The sequence below is a fragment of the Hippocampus comes genome, unplaced genomic scaffold (assembly GCF_001891065.2).
Source record: "Hippocampus comes isolate QL1 unplaced genomic scaffold, H_comes_QL1_v1.1 scaffold85, whole genome shotgun sequence".
NCBI lineage: Eukaryota > Metazoa > Chordata > Actinopteri > Syngnathiformes > Syngnathidae > Hippocampus > Hippocampus comes.
In genome coordinates, this window is record NW_017805540.1 from 4,940,883 (window position 1) to 4,958,382 (window position 17,500).

Genomic DNA, 17,500 nt, shown 5'->3' on the forward strand with positions numbered 1-17,500 from the left:
CCCGCCCCTTGCTCCCACTCAGCCCTCCTCCCACCCTCCCCTTAGCTCACCCCCTGGTTTTGAAATGAGCTTTATAACTGGACAGTAAACTTCCAGTGGCTTAATGATGATGACTTCTTCATGTGTCCAAATGCTCCTTTTGTTCGGGCTTAAGTCCTGCACCCACCCCCACCGCTGCCCACCACTCCCTGACCCCCACTCCTTCTGGCCACAGCAGCTTTTAAACCTTGCTTCACCCCACTAGATACAGAGAGAGAGAGAGAGAGAGAGAGAGAGAGAGAGAGAGAGAGAGAGAGAGAGAGAAGGCCCGAGGCTATTATCTCCACCCTGTGTCATTGTCGACTTCAGCAATGGCATTCACTGGGAATGTATGCCTTTGTTTGGCATGACCTTAGCTCAACCGCTATCCTCACTAGCGCACATTTGCACTTCAGGGCCCAGCAGGCGGTGTCGGGTCAGGGGTGTAAGAATGAAGGCGGGGCGGCATCCGCAAAGGCTTTTTTATAAGGAAATGAGATCCGCGGATCGCAGTGCGCGAGTCCTCACACGTCCCACCGCGAGAATTTGGGCATGGGCGGCTGTTTTTGTTTTGCTTGCTGTTGTTGCGCTTTGGTTTTTGGTGACGGTACGCGAGGGGAGATGTGTTAATTGGCACCTTACTCACTCGCTGTACTTCCTCTCCCCGCCTGATGCTCATTGCTCATCTGTGGATTTGTCAGTTGAACCTCATGCTCCTCATAGTGCAGTGTCAGAGCCGCCACGTGTTGCCACAGCTGTTCGACCAAGACACCCCCCGCCCCCATCCACACACACTTTTCAGAGAGGGCTACAGTAAAACGGTCAACCTATATGGCTAATAATTCGACTTTATGTCAACCTCACACCCACCTCGACACGTCCAACCCCCCTATGGTTTATGTAATCTAATATTAAACTGAAATTGTAAAAAAAAAAAAAAAAAAAAAAGTTGATAATGTAAAATATTTTGTGCGTATTGTTAAAATGATCTGAGCTGAACATGGAGGGAAAACAATGCAGAGGAGGAAAGGTGCCTGGGTGCAACCTTCGACCCTCTTGTCAAGTCAAATTTTGAACATCTCCTACAAATAAATAAACTCATTGCCATGACTAACGTTCGTCGACTCCCGAACCTTTTTTTTCGTTATCTTTGTCTTCCATTTAGAAGATGGTGAATAATCCAATACAATACATATTTATTTAAACAATACTTTGTAATACTAATCATAAGGACAGTAGACATGGCAGCTCACTTTCACGTTCCAGGATTGACATCACCAAAAGGCACATTAACCCACCAAGATTGTACCTTGGCTACAGTGTGAGGCGGGAATCTGGTTAAAGTAAGCCATTTTAATCTATAAAGAAAAACTTCAATGTAGTTACAAAGCAGATGTTTCGTTGTCCTCTTGTGAGCCTATAATCAGCAACTCATGCTTCAACTTTTCCCTGTACGTGTGTGTGTGTGTGTGTGTGTGTGTGTGTGTGTGTGTGTGTGTGTGTGTGTGTGTGTTCCATTACTCTGAACAAATGGATGAATGATTTTTTTTTTTTTCTTAGATAATGGGCCACTAAAGTGCTCTATCATTTGTTGGGCGGCTGCTGAGTCAGCTAAAAAACAAAAACACTCGGCGCTCCCCTGGGAATCCCCGAGAGGAAGAAGCCTTTCTCCCCATGCCCCTTCCCCCTGCTGGCGTCATGTGACTCATCATTCCTCAGTTGGCGGCGGAGATCCTTCACCTTTTGTGCAGGCCGCAAGCTGGGAAAGGGGCTCAATGCGAACGGTGCTGAGGGACGGCTCTAGGGGCGGGAAACCATTCAATCCGCACTCTTTTGTTGTTTTTTTTTTTAAAGGCCTTCTCATTATCTGCATTTTAAATGGTTTATTTAGGATGCTTGTCAAAGTCAGGGACTGTCAGCTCTTTTCCCATCGCTTTAACGTCGGCTCACTTTTCCTCTGTGATACTGTATATCCACTTGTTATTAGCACAAAAACGCCACAGTCCAGACACCCTTTCACAGTCCAACCCAAGCCCGATGTTTGGACAACTCTGGGTTTAAAAAAAACAAACAAAAAAACAAGCGTGTGAAAGCCTCCCTAATGGAGGCAGCCATTGGCTGGCGTGGCATTTACAGCTGTTCCCCCTCGCGCTAACTTTGCCCCTCGTATAACCATTGGAGGCGAGGTGCGAAGAACTGCGGACAACTTGATTAAAACAACTGTTTGAGCGCGTCTGCGGTAATGAACTGGAACATGGGGGCTAACGGCATTTACTGTACACAATCCGGGGTGCATTCAGTTCTATCAAGGATTCTTGTCATTGGCTGATGTGTACGGGTAAATATTGGCACAAAGCTATAAACTGTGCTTCCCCGCCATCCGGAATTTCTGTTTACCCGACAAATTCTTGGCTCGGCTCATTAGCGGACAGGAAAAGCGCACACAAAGAGGCCTTTTAGTGTTCAAAAGTGGTCCAAAATACTGCACAATGGGAACTTTGCAATACTACTCTCAACAGAGTCACTACAAAGTGATTTTGGTGACCTCAGAATCACTCAGTCATCTTGTGACTGGAGCACAATAACACAACTTTTCAAGGTCAAGAGTGAAGTAAACTTGGTCAACCATCTTTTGAGTAATAGAGCGAAAACGATTTCAAGCATACGTTTGTTCGTTTTTTTTTTTTTTTTACATAAACCACCCAGATTCATAGTTAGACCCATAGCAACGTGCTTCACAAAAATGCTTTGTTTCGGCAATCTCCGGCGAGTGATGTCATTTACAGAATGCCAGTCATTCGTTGTACTGTTGATTTTCCCGTAAACTGCTCTTTGCAATTGTTATTGAGTTATTTGGAGCTGTGTGGCGATACACTGTTCACATTCAGGCAAACAGTTGGTTGAGATGCTAAAATTTAAAAAATAGGGCATGTAAATGGACATTGGAACGATACGCAAAGCAAATTAATTTAACGCTGGTTTCGACGAGCATTTTTGTTACAAGCACTTCGAAGACCTCTGTTTTCCAACTGGATTTGCAAAAAAGATAAGTGTGATAATCAATGAAGAACTCAAATTATTTATCATAACGCTATTGCTTATGAAAACATTTGATTCAAAGTGTAAAACATGGGCAGCACGATGGGTGACTGGTTAGTACGTCGGCCTCACAGGGGAGAAGTGCAGGGTTCGATTCTGGCTCTGGCCTTCCTGTGTGAAGTTTGTTCTCCCTGTGCCTGTGTGGGTTTTCTCCGGGTACTCCGGTTTCTTCCCACATTCAGAAAAAAACATGCATGGAAGGCTGATTGAACACTCCAAATTTTCCCTAGGTGTGAGTGTGAGCGTGAATGGTTGTTCGTCTCTGGGTGCCCTGTGATTGTCTGGCAACCAGTTCAGGGTGTCCCCCGCCTACCGCCCAAAGATGGCTAGGATAGGCTCCGGAACCCCCCGCGACACTTGTGAGGATAAAGTGGATCGAAGAATGGATGGATGGATGGTTGTTCGTCTATGTGTGCGCTGCGATTGTCTGGCAACCGGTTCAGGGTGTGCCCCTACACCTACCAGATATCAGCTGGGATAGGCTCCAGCACGCCTGCGGCCCTCGTGAGGATAAGTGCATTAGAAAATGGATGGATGGATGTAATCCTGTACGAAAATATTTCAAACTACATGAGTGCATGGATGGAACATCTTTCATGGTTTGCAACTAACACAGCACATATGATGTGTGGAGCGGCCGACAACGCAACAGTACTACTTAGCAATGACAATGTAGGATACCAACACACTATAACGTGTTCTCTCAGTGTTAGTGGGAATACGTGGACCAAGTAGGTAATCCCGTAATGCTCAATTTACAGCACGGCACGGCATCAAATTGCAAACAACAACGCTAGGCTAATAGCTAATAGCCGAAATAGCTTACCATTCATCCAATCACGATGTCCGGTCGTGAGGGCACATTTTCCGCATCCTGAGCATCTGGTTCGTACATGTATGGTCCAATATACATTTTGCCAACAACCTCATCTTCCTCCAACTCTTCAAACTTTCCAAATCGATTTCTGACTGGCTTTGTACACTTTCCACAGTGAACCCCACTCTTGTTGCCTTTTAATTATATCACACTTTCGGCTATGTCATTCGTCAGGATCTCACTTTGGGAAAATGATTACTTTGTCGAATTTAAGGAATAGAAATTACTTTTTTCATGCTTTATGAAATGTATTTTAATTACTTATGATATAAAAATATTTCATTTTGGATTTTCTAAAATTACTTCTCAGTTGGCATTTAAAGTCTTATTAGAAGTGACCAAACATTTGCACACGAACCCGAATAATGGTAAATCTTTTAAAATGTTTCTAAAATTTCCTTCATTTTAGACCTGCTTTGTGCATGTCCCACACACTCCTCAGCTAACTAGAGTATATATAATCAAGGGGCAAATTATGCAAAATGTTTTTTTACACGGTTTTACCCTCCACAAAAGTGATTCGATGAAAATTTTAAATGATGTAAATTCTACATTCTGAATAATATTAAACATATGCCCCAGCAATCGCTGTCCACCCTGTCATGTAACTGCCCCTTCAAAAAACTTCCAACCATTTTTAGAGACATTACCTCCTGCTTTTTTCTTAATGGAGGCTGAAACAAAAGGTGAACCGAGACAGCAGGGGTTCACTGTGATGAAAATCAGACATATAGGAGGAATGCATCTATAAAGGGGGACAAATAAGAATGCTGGGCCTTGGCGGAGGTCTACCGAGTGCCACTGAATTATATAATCCCTAAACAAGCGGTATTTGCGGGTGGAACCTGCATTGTGCCGTGTCATTGGTGAGGGCTATTTCCTGGACATGGCGAGATAACGGCACCAAATACCTCATTCAGCCATCAACATCCGCCTGTCGCTCGTTTCTGTGTATTTATTTTGCAGAGGATGACTCACTGGTATTTATAGCAGTAGAGTGAAAGTCCCCCCCCCCCCACACCCCACCCAGCCCCCTCCAAAATCCCAAGCCCTGTATGCTTGACGTGGGGGTCAATCCTGGCCGCTGTGACAAAATGCTGCCTGACATTCTGGCCTGCCGACAGATTCAACTGCACCTACCCCTGACTCTCCACCCCACCCCCACATTGAATAAAATGTAAAGTGTTTCGATCCAAAGTCAATCCCTCCGCCCCCCACTCCCAATGCCGCGCTCTTTAATTCACCAAACTTGACACAGTGGCCTACGCCAGCGTGCTGGGTGGTCACGCGTGGCAGACCCCAGGAAGGTGAAGACCCCTTCCCCATCCTTCCCCTCTTTTAACCATCTTTCTTTCCATTAAGACACCCCCCCCCCGCCCCCCAATGCCTTAGCAGAGCATCTGTCACCACAGGAGATCAGATGAATGCATTCTCCTCCTCCTCCTTGGCAAATGGCACAGGCAGGACAGAGGAGGGCACCTCGGGGGAGTAGGGTGGGGGGTGGGGGGAGGGGTCTATCTGTGTTTGTTTGCATGCAAGAGAGAGAGAGAGAGAGAAAGAGAGAGAGAGAGAGAGAGATCTTCTGCTTTTCTGATGCCTACTGCCTGACTGACTGACTGACTGACTGTGTGTGTGTGTGCGTGTGTCATCAGACGACACACAGCTCCTCCACATGCCTGCCTGGACTTTCCACAAGGATTTACTTCCAATGGACTAACACTTCCGAGGAGCAGTTTTTGGGGGATTTCTTCGGCCCACGTTGAGATTTCGGAAGCCTCAAAGTCATGCAAGGTAGAGCAAACTATTGTGAACAGCTCTAATGAGAGAGGCTTTTAGCGCCTCATCTAGAGGACGTGGTGAGATGTTAGTCCTTTTTCTCTCTCCCCCCCTCCACCTTCCCATCCCCCCCTCTTCTGCTTTTCTGATGTTAACAGCAGCCTCTTTCCTGCATGACAATGAACACTCCTGATGCTTATCCAGCTTTATTTAATATGCGTGTGACGTCTTATCCAGGGCCAATGTTGCAACGAGCAGAGTCCAACGGTGCAGTGAAGCTCCCCCTTTTTATTTCTCACTCTATTTTGTTCATATCAAAAAAGTGTGCCGGTTTGGATGGGAAAGCAGGCTGCAATTCAACTCAAGTGAGCAACCTCCCTGCTCCTGTTTAATGCAATTAAATAAGGGAGAAAGAAAAAGAGGACTGCGTGCGTGCAAAAAGGAAAGCATTCATGCAAAGTGTTGGTATTGAAACATTAGCTTGAGGTTAACGATGGCAGATTTTTATTTTATCTTTTTAATGTCACACATGCATCAAGACCACGTCAGTCTTAAAACCCTTCAATCAATTTCCCATTTCACCTAACCTCCAACAGCATTTCATACATTTAGGATGAGAAACCTGTAGTTTAAGAAATTCTTAGTCATGGTTGTGCAAATTTAAATGATGTTAGCGATGATTCTGTTTAAGTCTAAATATGTTTCTTCTTTTATATTTTTAAACCAGCGACATATTTTCATTCATTTGAAACTCAGCTCAAGACAGCCAAACATTTTCATGGATTATAAATTATTTTATTTTTATAAAATTATTTTATTGTATTTTTTTATCAAACAATGTTTTCATTTGTCAAAATTAAAAAAAAGGTTGGTATTCTATTTTCTTATGAATATTTAAATTATTTTATAACCAGGCTCATCACAAATCTATCTCATTTTCGGTAGACAATATTTGATTCTATTTGTTCTCACTCATTCATTTCAATCCAAGCTTACCACATATCAGAGTCCTGTTTCGCAAAATATTTGTTAGCATGCTATTATTTTTCAGAGATTTAAAATTATGCCTGTCACTAAGATACATCTTTTCAATTTTCTTATGATGATGATGAAGATGATAACTATGATGACTATCAACTTAAAACCAGGCTTATCACTAAAATATTATCGTTGTTGTCATCATCATCTTCATTATCATCATCATCTTAAAATCAAACTTTTCAAATCGAAATATGTTTACTTCATTATTTGTTTATTGTATTTATTACGACTTGTATGAGTTTAAAACCATATATATATTTCATTATTTATGTCTGTTTCACTTATTCATTATTTCCATGAATAAGCAAAGTGGCTTATCAGAAATTAAAAAAAAAATCAAATGTACATGTTATATTTTACAATTGATTTTGTAAATATTTCAAAATAGTATTTATTATTTTTGTGGCTTTCGAACCAAACCGCACAAATGAATAAAATGTTTGCTAACTTTATTTTGGGTGAATGACTCATATGTAAATAATTTGCACAATAAGCAGACAAATAAGTGAATTACATAAATATGTGTTCTACATCAAAATATTGTTTTAAATAGAGATTGAACACACAGTTCCCTGCATTTCATTGAACATACAGGTGCATGATACCAAGTGTTCCCCTCCCCTAATGAAACACAATAAAGGGACAATGCTCAGTTTGAAAAAAAAAAAGGAAAAAGTCGACTCTACGGCGGAAGGATCGTGGTCCTGACTTGAACTGGAATGAAGACTATTTGGTCGGTGGGCCCATTTACGCCACAGCATTCCTGCTGCGCTCCTAAGTACAGTTCGTCCTGGGGTCATGACTGGAAAAACTGGACGTCTTTCAGCGCTTCGGGCAAGATTTTTGGGGGCTTTTGTTCTAATTTTATGGCCCCGTCATCTCTTTGGAGCTATCTCCACGCGGCTTGTCGGATAACAATCCCAACAGGTCCTCACATACGTTGCGCTGGCGTAGCTTGAACTTGCAGCCACTTGGTTGGACACAAGATCAAGTGATGACATAAGAAGAAGAAGAAGAATGTGACCACAGAAGAGCTTCCTGGCTGACACATTGACTTGATTGGCTGTATCAAAGCCAGCTAATCATTGACAAAGACAAACTCCCGTGCAAAACGTGTGTACACTTGAAGGACTTGGACCCCGCTTTGGTGATGGGGTCAATCGGGACAGTGTAGGAGGACTAGGGGGACTTTGCTTTGTGTTATGTCACGGGCTGAGTGGTTAAACAATACTGAGGCAAGGGGTCAAAGTAGCAGCATAGGTTGATTATGTGCAGCCAACGCAAACTAAAACATCCCCGTCATGTGGAAATAGCCCAGAGGCAGGCCGAGGTATCGCACAGCAGTTCCTTGAGACTCCCCGATCACGGTCGAGATGTTCGCGAGTGTGTTCTCTCTCCTTGCTGGACTGCCATTCCAAAAAAATGATCATGAAAACCCGCATGGAAAATCATCTCTAATGGGTGCACAGTAGGGCTGAACGCTTCGGAAAAAGTGATAGCCCCCTAAAGCTAATATCTGGTTGGGCCACTCTCATCAGCAACAAACGAAATCAAGCGCTTTCTATAACTACTAATGAGTCTTTCACATTTCTGTGGAGATATGTTGACCCACTCTTCATTCCAGAATTGCTTCCATTCTGCAACACTCGAGGGCAGGGGTGGGCAATTCCAGTCCTGGAGGCCCACGATCCTGCATGCATCCTCCTTCTCGCCCTGTTGCAACGCACCTGATTCAAATGAACAGGTTCAATATCAGGTTCAAGCAGAGCTTGATGATGATCTGATCATTTGAATCAGGTGTGTTGCAACAGGGAGAGATGGAAAACATGTAGCACAGCGGCCCTCCAGGACTGGAATTGCCCACCCTTGCTCTAGGGATTTTCTAGCATGAACAGCCTCTTAGGCCACAGCATTTCAATCAGATTCAAATCTGGACTATGACATGGCCACTCCAAAACCTTCATTTTGTTTTGTTCGGTCATTCAGAAGGTGACTTGCTGATGTGGTTTTAATTATTGTCATGATGCACAACCCAAATGGGCTTCAGCTTGAACTCACAAACTTAAGGCTAAGCATTTTTCCTCTGGACTTTCTGGTAAAGCGCAGAATTTATGATTCCATCAATCATAGCAAGCTGTCCAGGTCCTGAAGTCGCAAGCAGAACCAGACCATCACACTACCACCACCATGATTGACTTATTGTATGATTTTGTTTTTTCTGAAATTGTGTGTTGCGTTTATGCCTGCTGTAATGAGGCATGTACAGCACCTTCCAAAAAGTTCAACTCTCAATTTGCCAGTCCATAGAATATTCTCCCAAAAGTCTTTGGAATCATTCAAATGTCTTTTGCAAAAGTAAGGTTAGCCTTTATGGTCAGCAGTGGTTTTGGCATCAGAACTCTGCTATTAATGTCATGTCTGCCCAGTCTCTTCCTGCACCTGATTCAAATGAACAGGTTCAATATCAGGTTCAAGCAGAGCTTGATGATGATCTGATCATTTGAATCAGGTGTGTTGCAACAGGGAGAGATGGAAAACATGTAGCACAGCGGCCCTCCAGGACTGGAATTGCCCACCCTTGCTCTAGGGATTTTCTAGCATGAACAGCCTCTTAGGCCACAGCATTTCAATCAGATTCAAGTCTGGACTATGACATGGCCACTCCAAAACCTTCATTTTGTTTTGTTCGGTCATTCAGAAGGTGACTTGCTGATGTGGTTTTAATTATTGTCATGATGCACAACCCAAATGGGCTTCAGCTTGAACTCACAAACTTAAGGCTAAGCATTTTTCCTCTGGACTTTCTGGTAAAGCGCAGAATTTATGATTCCATCAATCATAGCAAGCTGTCCAGGTCCTGAAGTCGCAAGCAGAACCAGACCATCACACTACCACCACCATGATTGACTTATTGTATGATTTTGTTTTTTCTGAAATTGTGTGTTGCGTTTATGCCTGCTGTAATGAGGCATGTACAGCACCTTCCAAAAAGTTCAACTCTCAATTTGCCAGTCCATAGAATATTCTCCCAAAAGTCTTTGGAATCATTCAAATGTCTTTTGCAAAAGTAAGGTTAGCCTTTATGGTCAGCAGTGGTTTTGGCATCAGAACTCTGCTATTAATGTCATGTCTGCCCAGTCTCTTCCTCATTGTTGAGTTGTGAACACTTTCGACATTGTCCTGGATTCCTTTGTGGCCTCCTGGATGAGCTGTAGTTGCGGTCTTGGGGTCATTTCTGTGGGCTGGCCACTCCTGGGCAGGTCCACCTCTGTTCCATGCTTTCTCATTGCGTGCATAAAGCCTCACATTCGCTGGAGTCCTAAAGCTTTTGGAATGACTTTGTAGCCCTTTGCAGACTGATAGATGTCAATTACTTTATTTCTCAGCTCTTCTGGAATTGGATCGTGACATTTTGGTGCAGCTTTTGGAGACCTTTTGGCTGAGTTGATTCATTAATTGAAAAGGTCAAGCTTGGCATAGTCAGTGAAAATGAATTTAAAAATGGTAAATTTATGACTTAATAAGGCGGCAAGTAATTTTTCACACAGGGTCATATAGCTTTGAATGTCTTTTTTGCCCCTTTAATAAATCAACTCACCATTCAAAAACTGTTTTCTATGTTGACTTGGGTTATCTTATGTTTACATTTGTTTGATGATCATGCGGGGAAACTGCAAAAAAAACTTGGAGAAGTTTAGAAGGGGGCAATTCATTTTTAATGGCGCTGTAATATTGCGACCATAAAGTGTATGTAAATATTAGATCATGGAATCATAGAAAAAATTTTTTCTTCATTCATTTATCCATACATCCATGATCCGAGCTGCTTATCCTCACGAGGGTCGCAGGCATGCTGGAGCATATCCCAGCTGTTTTCGGGCAGTTGGTGGGGTACACCCTCAACTGGTTGCTAGCCAGTTGCAGGGCACACACAGACAATCCTTTCACCCACAATCATACCAACTGACAATTTAGAGCATTCAATCAACCGACCATGAATGTTTTTGGAATGTACCCAGAGAAAACCCCACGCAGGCACGGTGAGAACATACAAACTCCACACAGGAAAGCCAAGGCCAGAATCAAACCCCAGACCTCATTTATTTATTTATTCATTCATTTCATTAATTGATTTGTTTTTTTATTTATTCTACCCAAAATGGTATATACTGTATTCTTAGTCCTTTGTCGCTGATATTAATTACTTACTGTGTAACATAGTTTATGTTTACATCAGTGTTCAACTTTTTTCTCAGCTGATACGCAGTGTGGTCCTTCCTCAGGTGTCAGAGTTGTGAATAAAATGTCTTTACTGAAGCGCTGAGCGGCGGCGACCCAGCATGAAGCTGCGGTGAACAAGTCCCTTCACGCCTGCCAACACCGATCACGTGAGTCGCCGCCTTCTATGACTTCTTCGTCGTCTCCTTCCTCCACCGCCCATGAATGCGAGTCTGTTGTTAAAAGATCACAAGACATCACAACAGCTTGTCCTAAGAAGCACGCCTTGGGGCAATTCAAGCAAAATGGTGACTGGGCCAGAGACCAGTGGAGACTCAGAGCCAAAGCTATTTGCATCCAGATGCGCAAGGCAACTGTAACAACAGTGAAGGCCATCCACCATGTCCAAACACACACTGAACCTAACAAAGTTGAGAAGCTGCGCTAACTTCACAAGCCTGGGATCACCTCACTCTATTCCCCTCCCTCAAGTATTTCACAGTAGGATGACGCAGATGGAATGAAGCGCTAATTTGGCTAACATTTGGAACATGACTCCCTTCACTTTCTGCAAATCTTTTTTTCGACGTACAATGCTGTGCAATCATTCCCATGCACAACACATACTTCTCAATGGACAGACTTAGCCATTAGTCATGAATCTCAGCCCGAATTGCACTCAACCGAATCGGAGAGTTTATATTGAACAACATTGATACATTGGCGTGCTAACTTGGCCACTCCATTTGCTTTGTGCCAGGTTTTGTTATACAATAGTTTAGTTTTTACAATAAATAATGCATAGATGCATAACGAACAGATGCGTGCTAACTTGGCCAACATTGGGAACCTCACTCTACCTACCACAAATGTGTTGTAGCTTTCAACAGTATCTCACTGTATACAATGGCCAATGCCGATGTATTAACATGATAAGTCTGGCAGGAGGAGGAAGTTCACTCCGTTCCCTGCCCACCGCTCCGTGTTGAAACTTAAACTGGTGTCGCATTAAACATGAATGATGGTGTGAGATTTCTGTGCAAGTTTCACTGACATAGTCAATGTCATGCCACTCACTTTCCACTTTTCTGCTCTATACTTAATTCCAAGGTTGACAATAAACAACGTAGATCCATTCATGCGGCAACTGACAATCTCGGAATTCTTACACCATTCACCGGTGTGTTTTAGCTTTCAACAGATTTGCAAATTTTCACAGTAAGCCACGTCTATGCATTGACACGCTAGCTTTGCCAGGCTTGAGAACCTCACTCCATCACACCAGTTAGTGCTTTAATGTAACTATTTGAAGCAATGACCTATTTCCACTTATCCACCTTTCACTGATCAGTGTTGCGGGCATATGATGTTTTGTCACATTTAACATAACTGGGTAATTGTACGTATGGAAGTCTGGAGAACCACACTCCATTCACTTTCCACCACTTTGTATTGTAACTATATCACAATATTTTGTTATTTTCTAGTTTACAGTGGTCCTGCACGATTTAGCATTAGCAGAAATTGTCAATGGTACCACAACAGAACACGCGCTTCCTGTTTTAGTGTCGTCTGCATCCAGTTTTGGCAGGCTACTGATCAGGTGTGAAGTATTTGCTGCCTCTGCCTGATGCTGCAAGGACCACCCAATTTTTTTTTTTTTTTTTTTTTTTTTTAGGTAAATACTGAAACACAGCTCAGCCTTGCATCTATATGAAGTATTTCCGATAAAAACTGTCCTGGTAGACATGTTGACTTGCTATATTTGCTAGCCACAGAAACTCATTCACTTTAACCGTATTGGCCCGAATATAAGACGGCCCTGATTATAAGACGACCCCCTCTTTTTCAAAACTGCACAAAAAACAAAAGTTTGAAAAAAGACTTTTTGAACACCAAATTAATTTTTATACAGAAAATAATTACAGTACATCTGAAACGAATGATTATAACAATATATTTGAGAGAAAAAGCATGTTATTTTGCCTCATTCAAATCTTAATATCTGAACATTTAAATATGTAAACTAAAGTGCAATCATATTCGTAAATGAATGGCTTCTGGTTTATGAAATGTAAATTACATCATAACTTCTCCTCAGCTGCCGGTTAACCTGGCCGATCTTCGACTCACTTTTCTACAGATTGTCGCTATGTTTCTCCATTTTCTGTTATCTCTTCTATTATTTTCTTCTCTTTTCTTTCTTACCGCTATTTTTATTTTTCTTCTTCGTGCTACCGCTATTTTTATTTTTCTTCTTCGTGACAGGGGTTCACTTTGGCGTGGGGAGTCATGTTCAGAATTCGCTTCAATGATATCTGGCGCCATCTAGCGTCCTGAATGGGTATAATGTCTAGACCCCGAATATAAGACGACCCCCACTTTTTCAGTCTTATTTCAATGCAAAAAACACCGTCTTATATTCGGACCAATACATTGCTGTGCTGACTTGCACAACATTGGCAAACTCACTCAATTCACTTGACACAAATCTGTGGTGTAGCGCTACACAATATTGCAATATTTAACAATCGATGCAGATATACGCCAAACATGGGGAACCTCATTCCATTCACTTTCCACAAATGATAAATTTACAGTGTTTCCGCGTGATTGGTTCACCTAATGTTGTCCTTCGGCCAGATCATGGGGAATTCCTACGCCGGGCAGCTGAAGTCTGCTCGCTTCGAAGAGGCTCTTCACAATTCCATCGAGGCATCACTGCGCTCCAGCAGCGGAGACCCGCAGCCCATCTTCACGCAGCTCTACCTTAAGCCCGAGCCCTATCCTGCCAACATGGATGGTCAGTCAACGGTGTACTCTCTCACAGGCAGACATGAGCAGGCGTAATCTGATACAATGATGATAATCCTTTAGCGGACATGAAACCCAAAGTGGAGCTCCACGGCGGTGAGCTGCCCGGCCAGGAGCTCCAGACCCACAGCCACTCGTCCAATGATGCCGAGGAGCTGGAGGAAGAAGACGACTCAGACAGCAACAGCCCCCCGTTGCCCTACATGCAAACACCTGTGCCAGAGGGCTCCTGCACCATGGAAGGTTATAACCCACACCCACAAAGAAGATCACTCTTTATAACCCTATTTAATTCAGCTATTTTGGAAACAAATGGGCCCTTGATCGCTAAAACAGTGATACTTCAGGAACAAAATGCTGTGTGACGACTTTGCAAGGTTGCATCTAAAACGAGCAAATATAGTTTTGAATCGAAGGGCTTTGTAAGTCAAGACAACATGCACAGCTGTTTATTTCCGTGACTAAAATAAGAATAATTACCAAAATAACATTCCATTCACAGGATTCTGCCAAGCCGGCAAGGACCTGCGCCTGGTTTCCATGGCGACTGAGTCCATTGACGTCCCCACGGGCTTCGAGCTGGTTGGCGCCAAGTCCCCCAGCGTGGCCGATCACATCCTGGTGTGCGCCGTGGACCGCCGCTTTTTGCCCGATGACAATGGCAAAAATGCACTTTTAGGTCAGTGTGTTGTTCCCTGATTGGACAGCCTGTCGCATCATCTCACTGGTGTAGCTTGGCAGCCATTTGTGTGTCCCACCACCGACTTCGCACCGCCGACGTCTCGTTTTGAGTGTGGGAACAATTTCCTCTGGATTGCAAGCAGGTTTTTCTGGAAACTGCGTGGGCTGCGGCGAGAAGGGCTTCAGGTACTTCACCGAGTTCTCCAACCACATCAATCTGAAGCTATCCACGCAGCCCAAGAAGCAGAAGCACTTAAAGTATTACCTGGTGAAGAACTCTCAGGGTGCTTTGTGCAAAGGACCCCTCATCTGTTGGAAAGGTAGCAAACGCCACAATCCGACTGCGGCCTTTTTTCCGTGTCGCAAACGTCTCCTGTCATCTTCTCTCCAGATTCTAAAACGCGTCCGGTCTCCAGTGGGGCGTCCACGTCCAAACCCAGCTCGTCGTCTTCGGTCAGCAGCAAAGAAAATGGAGGAACCGGCGGAAACGGATCGTCTCCTTTCTCCCTTTCAGGTGAGCCAAAACGTTGCCTTTACTGCACATGTCATATACACACACACACACACACACACACACACACACACACACACACAATAAAATACATCTTTATTTTATAGCGCTTTCACAACAGCTGCAGCTGTAACAAAGCGCTTTATAGAACATCCATCCATCCAGCCATCCATTATATATATATATATTAGGGTGGTCCACATTTTCATGGCAAAAGAAAAAAGTTTGTCGGATTCGTCGGGCCGGGTCGGAATTCTTGTCGATACTATGGTACAAGGTTCTGTGCAAAATTTCATTCCGATCTGATGATATTTTCCCGTCCCGCAAAGCGGCCAAAGTTTCCACCATAACAACTGGTCTCAATAGGGTGAACATGTGTATTTTAACCGTGTATTTTGCCATGCGTGACACTGGCTGGGCTGAATGTTGCCCGAACGATCACCTCCTGACTAACTAACCATTCCATCGCTGCTCTCAGCAGCCGGAGACAAACTCAAACGCACGCCTAACACACAACGGTCACCTACTGGCGAGCTAATATCTTTCAATTGAAGTCGAGAATCGCCGGAATTCTTTTTGGCCGCTTTGCGGGACGGGAAAATATCATCAGATCGGAATGAAATTTTGCACAGAACCTTGTACCATAGTATCGACAAGAATTCCGACCCGGCCCGACGAATCCGACAAACTTTTTTCTTTTGCCATGAAAATGTGGACCACCCTAATATATATATATATAATGGATGGCTGGATGGATATGTGATATATGATATATGTACACATATACATACATCCATTTATTTATTTATTTTCTACCCCGATATTGAAGGTCCCAAATATGCTTCCCTTCCATTACTGATGAAAGATACCAAATATGGTTGCCATTCTGACACAAAGGTACCACATGGTTGCTTTCACAATACATATGGTACCAGATTTGGTTCCTCTTCTGATACATACGGTGCCATATACAGTTCCTTTTTTGACACTTATGGTATGAAATATGATCCCCAGGAGACCAAATATGGTTCCTGACACATAGGGTTCTTTTCCTGATTCTTAGAGGATCATGCATGGTTCCCCATAAGCATGGTACCAAATATGGTACCTCTTTAAGTGTTTTTTTTACATACATCTTATGACATACAAGGGAGCACATAGTTTAAGATCCTTGGGATTCCACATATGATTCCTGATACATTCAGTATCAAATATGATCATTTCCTGATGCTTAAAGTTTTAAGTATTATTTGTTTTTTGATGTTTAAGATACCAAATATAGTTCCCTTTAAACAAGGTGCTAAATATGTTCCTCATCTTTATGGTACCAAATATTCTTTCTATGTGGCTCAGGATACATTGAACATAAAATACGGTTCCTGATACAACGCAACTCTGACTCCTTTATTGATAGTGTAGACAGGTATAATTTTTGGCATATTTCCTGATATTCAGCAATTATGCATCAAGAAATTTCCTCATTTAATTTCATTCCTGATACTTGCGCTATAAAATGTTATAATATTTACAATTACAATTTTTATTATTATAATTTTTGTTTACATTGCTAGAAAATTATTAATTACGTTAGAAATTTAATGTTTTATTGTTTATTGTTGTATATACAGTATGATATTTGCTTCGTGTGCAGCACTTGGTGTACAGCAGTGGTTGTTTTAAAATGCTTTATAAATACAGTTGAGTTGAGAAAACATTTGAAAATATTGTCATTGAACAATTGTCAGCACTGAATGATTAAATTAAATTTAATTAATTTATTTATTTATTTACAGGATTTCACACTTTAAGAAGGATTGTATAAGTGCTTAAACATCATACTTAAATCTCAATCACTGGAATTTTTGTTTTTAATGATTTAAAAAAATATTCCCTGGCAATGTAAAACTCAAATTCAAAAAATTCAAAAGCAACTTTAAAAAAAACTACAGTAACAAAGTGGGTGGAAAAATCCTCACTGTAAAAAAAAAAAAAAAAATCGTATCAAATCATTTAATGAAAAATGATTAAAAACGCTTTCTGGCATTGTAAACAAAAATGCAACTGTCTTTCATTGACCAATCAGACACCTCCTTTATTAACCTTGCTTTCTTCTTGAATTTTTTTTCCCTCCTCACCACCAGATTCTCCACCCACCAGAATGGCACCGGCCTCGTCTGTCTTTTTCGGCAGTTCTGACCTGAGCAGAGAGTGCAGCTTCATCAAACCTCTGGCCTCCACACCTGGAAACAAGACACTTCCGATAGGTGAAGAATGCCAATTGTGCTCTCACGTCATTCCTAGAAAATCGAGAAAGATTTAGGTTGTCAAAGGTTGCCGAGCTACAGGTTGCTGTTTTTTTTTCTCGTTTCATGCGTAAGGCAGATGGAGCCATGGCTGACCATGGAGATTAACAGACCACACACACACACACACACACACACACACACACACACACACACACACAC

At 42.5% G+C, this 17,500-nt stretch overlaps 1 protein-coding gene across 5 annotated transcripts in view; it reads left to right on the plus strand.

The window, feature by feature from the left end:
• Positions 1-17,500, plus strand: part of greb1l (GREB1 like retinoic acid receptor coactivator) — a 63,808-nt gene that overhangs the window by 16,315 nt on the left and 29,993 nt on the right. For 3 of the 5 annotated variants that reach the window (XM_019879044.1, XM_019879048.1, XM_019879046.1), the window contains exons 1-9: positions 5,593-5,785; positions 11,095-11,199; positions 11,276-11,459; positions 13,673-13,832; positions 13,907-14,086; positions 14,346-14,522; positions 14,668-14,844; positions 14,916-15,038; positions 17,177-17,299. In XM_019879044.1, the coding sequence (XP_019734603.1) occupies positions 11,391-11,459; positions 13,673-13,832; positions 13,907-14,086; positions 14,346-14,522; positions 14,668-14,844; positions 14,916-15,038; positions 17,177-17,299 (1,009 nt within the window). In that variant the 5' untranslated portion in view covers positions 5,593-5,785; positions 11,095-11,199; positions 11,276-11,390. Of the gene's footprint in view, positions 1-5,592; positions 5,786-11,094; positions 11,200-11,275; positions 11,460-13,672; positions 13,833-13,906; positions 14,087-14,345; positions 14,523-14,667; positions 14,845-14,915; positions 15,039-17,176; positions 17,300-17,500 lie in introns of those variants that run through there. The other 2 variants (XM_019879045.1, XM_019879047.1) reach the window with 2 other exon arrangements.